Source organism: Anabrus simplex, chromosome 3 (assembly GCF_040414725.1).
Source record: "Anabrus simplex isolate iqAnaSimp1 chromosome 3, ASM4041472v1, whole genome shotgun sequence".
NCBI lineage: Eukaryota > Metazoa > Arthropoda > Insecta > Orthoptera > Tettigoniidae > Anabrus > Anabrus simplex.
Window position 1 is genome coordinate 464,260,105 of NC_090267.1, and position 3,299 is coordinate 464,263,403.

Below are 3,299 nucleotides of genomic sequence, written 5' to 3' on the forward strand. Positions count from 1 at the left end.
ATAAATCATCAATAACAAACTTAAAAACACATCTAAGGAGAAAACACCCTACACTGATAATTTTGAAATCAGGTGAAATGTTTTACAGTGAAATAGTCAATGTGGATAATCCTCAAGTTTCTGCTCCCATTTCAAGAAAAAGTACTGCTTCAGGGCCACTTTCCCACTTACCTGACAATTCAGAAAATCAAAGCAATCCTCAGCAACCTCCTGTGTCTTCTTTCCTATCCCATAATCAAGATCTTCATATTCCTTCAAATTCAGTACCCAATTCAAGTGTCAACTCTTCTTCAGGGCTTAATACTACAGCAACAAACACCAGCAGTTCATCCCACCAGTCACATATATCAAGTTTTTTGACATAGAAAATCAGTCATTCTGTTCAGAAAAGGCTTAATCACCACTTAATGAAACTGTTTGTGCTAGATTTTCAACCTTTCTCTATAGTGGAAGACCGTGGGTTTAGGGAATTTGTGAAGGCATTAAATTCTTCATACGAACTGCCCAACAGGAAACTCCTGTCTTCTAGTTACCTACCAGCAGCGTATGAGTAATGTTTCAATGCGGTCTCACAACAGCTGTTATCTACTGAAAGTGTCTGCCTTACTACAGATTGTTGGACTTCTAAAAATAATGATTCCTACATAGCTGTCACTGCCCACTACTTGGATGAAAACTTCAAGTTTATTACATTACTGGACTGTACACCAGTAGATGGGCCACATACTAGCAGTAATTTAGCTACAGATGTAAGAAACATAACAGATAATTTTAATTTATCTGAGAAAGTTCAATTGGTTGTCACAGATAATGCAAGTAACATAAAAAATGCTGTGAAGAATGACCTAGGGTGGAAGCATTTTGGTTGTTATGCACATACCCTGAACCTGGTTGTTCAGGAAGCTTTAGATAAAGTACAACCACTACAAGAAAAGGTCAAATCTATTGTTGCCTTCTTCAAAAGAAGTGCAATTGCAACAAGAAAGCTATTGGACTACCAGAAAGCTCACAGTGATGTTATCCCTAAAAAAATTAATTCAGAGTGTACCAACTAGGTGGAACTCAACATTTTATATGCTGAGTCGCTTTGTAGAGCTCAAAGATGCAATAAAGGTAACAACAGCATTGACCAGCAACACCTTACCTGTACTCTCTGAAGAAGAATGGGAAATTTGTAAAGATCTCTGCACAGTGCTGAAACCATTTGAAGAAATCACAAAGCAGCTTAGTGGAGAAAAGTATATCACAGGTAGTGATGCTATTCCACTGACACGTGTTTTATCATCAGTTTGCAAGTCTATGCTGAGACAAAAAATCTGTGCCCCCGTGAAGTCGGTACTGGAAATGTTAAACCAGGAAATTGCCACAAGATACCATAATATTGAGCATTCTGGAACTCTAGCTCTGTGTACATTCTTGGATCCCAGATACAGGAAGCCTGGATTTGTAGATACAACTGCTGCAGAAGCAGCAAAGAAACATGCACTAGAATTGGCTACAAAAGTTTTCAGACAAGAAAAACAGCCAGAAACACAGCCATCTGCACCACAAGAAGCAACTTCCAACTGTGACTCGTCAGTCTGGGAGGAGTTTGACAGAATGATTGCCAACACTCAACCACAAGGTAAGGAAAAAGTTCAACAAACTAATGTGATGGTTATTAATTTACATTTCAAGAAAATTATTTTAAATATTTGAAATATTTTTATTCCAGGAACAGGCACATCTGGGGCTATAGTACAAGTACAACGGTTCCTGCAGGAGGCATACTATCCCAGGACTGCGGATCCTTTGTTGCGGTGGCAAAAACACAGTCATACTTATCCACTGCTGTCAAAAGTTGTGCGAGAGAGATTTGGCATGGTTGCATCATCAGTTCCTTGCGAACGTATATTCTCGAAGGCTGGAGCGTTTGTCAATGAGAAACGCACCAGACTAAGTTCACAACACGTGCGGCAGTTATTGTTCCTCAATGCCAATTATAGCCAGTGGACTGCATCATAGCTTCTGGGTATCATGTTACAGTATTAAAGGCAGTGTAACTGGAGTATGTAAGATACTGAAGACAGTGAAATACAGTGCAATTACTAAGCCTGTGATTTTAATTTGTATATAAAATATTACATGTAATGTTGCTGTAAGTTCATGTACATTTTTGGCATGCTTGTGTATATTTGTAAATATCTCCTCAGATTATCAACTTACAATTGAATATTGTTTTTATGTTAAGTCAGTTTATTGTGTCTACCTGTTAAATCTATGTTGATCATTTAACAAGGATAGCTTCTATTCATACAATGAATCATATCAACTTAAGTCAAGTACTCCAGTGTTCTGGTAATTAGCTTTATATTACTTAATCTTAATTTGAACATAAAATATTAGATGTAATGTTGCTTACTCTTAAAAAAATCTCATGTAGACCTAACCTATATTCTTTAGCATGCTCATATATATATTTACAGTTATCTCTGCAGATTATACAAGCAGAATTTAAGTTGGTTTAAATCTGTTACTTCTCTCCCCTTCTAGTGAAGCATTGTTAACATCATAGTTTTTTCTTTAATTCAGTTTATTGTGTGTCTGTCATTTAAGTCTGTGTACATCATTAAACTTGGATATCTTCTATTCATACACTGTATGTGCCCCAATTTTCTGATAATTAGTTTTCTATTATGAATGCTTATATTACTTTTGTAGGCATAATCCACCAATGTATCTAAATTTCGTCCTGTTATTAGTACTGGTACTCTTAATTCACTGAGCTCAATTTGTAAAGGCACACCCCAAAATTTTGTGTACAGTTCTTCAGTACAAGTCTATGGCCTTTTGGTATTAATGGATATAAGAAATATTAGTAGCATTGGGAAAGGTTATTCTGTATAAACTGTAAAAACACAACCATGCTAATAACAACTAGTGATGAGCGATACCGTGATTTGTGAGTCACAGCGTGATTTGATATCGTGATTTTCTGATATCAGTGATTTTTAGTCGTGACGTGATCACAATCACCGCATCGTCCGTGCTGCTTGTTATTTGTAGCTTGTGATTGGTGTTCTGTGATCACTATTCTCTTTGGTGATCACGAGGATGCCTTGTTATTGTGACTAGGCTATCTTTGTGTAAACGTTTATAAGAAAATCAGCCACCTAAGGTTTTGCATTTAATAAACAGCCTACATTTTGGTTGCATTACAGACACGGTCGTTGCCAATTTACTTCTAGGCGTACAAACATAATCATTTTATTATTTACATTCGTTTTTTGTAGACATGCCGAAGTTCAACCAATATGTCA

General features: G+C 36.5%; 1 protein-coding gene across 1 annotated transcript; it reads left to right on the plus strand.

Moving 5' to 3' along the window:
• The first annotated feature begins 653 nt into the window (after positions 1–653).
• LOC137499044 (zinc finger BED domain-containing protein 4-like) lies at positions 654–2,816 on the plus strand. Its single transcript, XM_068227091.1, has 2 exons — positions 654–1,624; positions 1,715–2,816. Exons 1-2 carry the CDS (start codon positions 1,015–1,017, stop codon positions 2,002–2,004), a joined length of 900 nt encoding a protein of 299 aa, XP_068083192.1. The 5' UTR covers positions 654–1,014; the 3' UTR covers positions 2,005–2,816.
• The last annotated feature ends 483 nt before the right edge of the window (positions 2,817–3,299 follow it).

Excerpts from the sequence above, each read along its gene's own strand:
- LOC137499044 (XM_068227091.1), top strand. The coding sequence starts at position 1,015 with ATGTTATCCCTAAAAAAATTAATTCAGAGTGTACCAACTAGGTGGAAC. Across the intron at positions 1,625-1,714 it reads TGCCAACACTCAACCACAAG|GAACAGGCACATCTGGGGCT; the intron begins GTAAGGAAAAAG and ends TTTTTATTCCAG.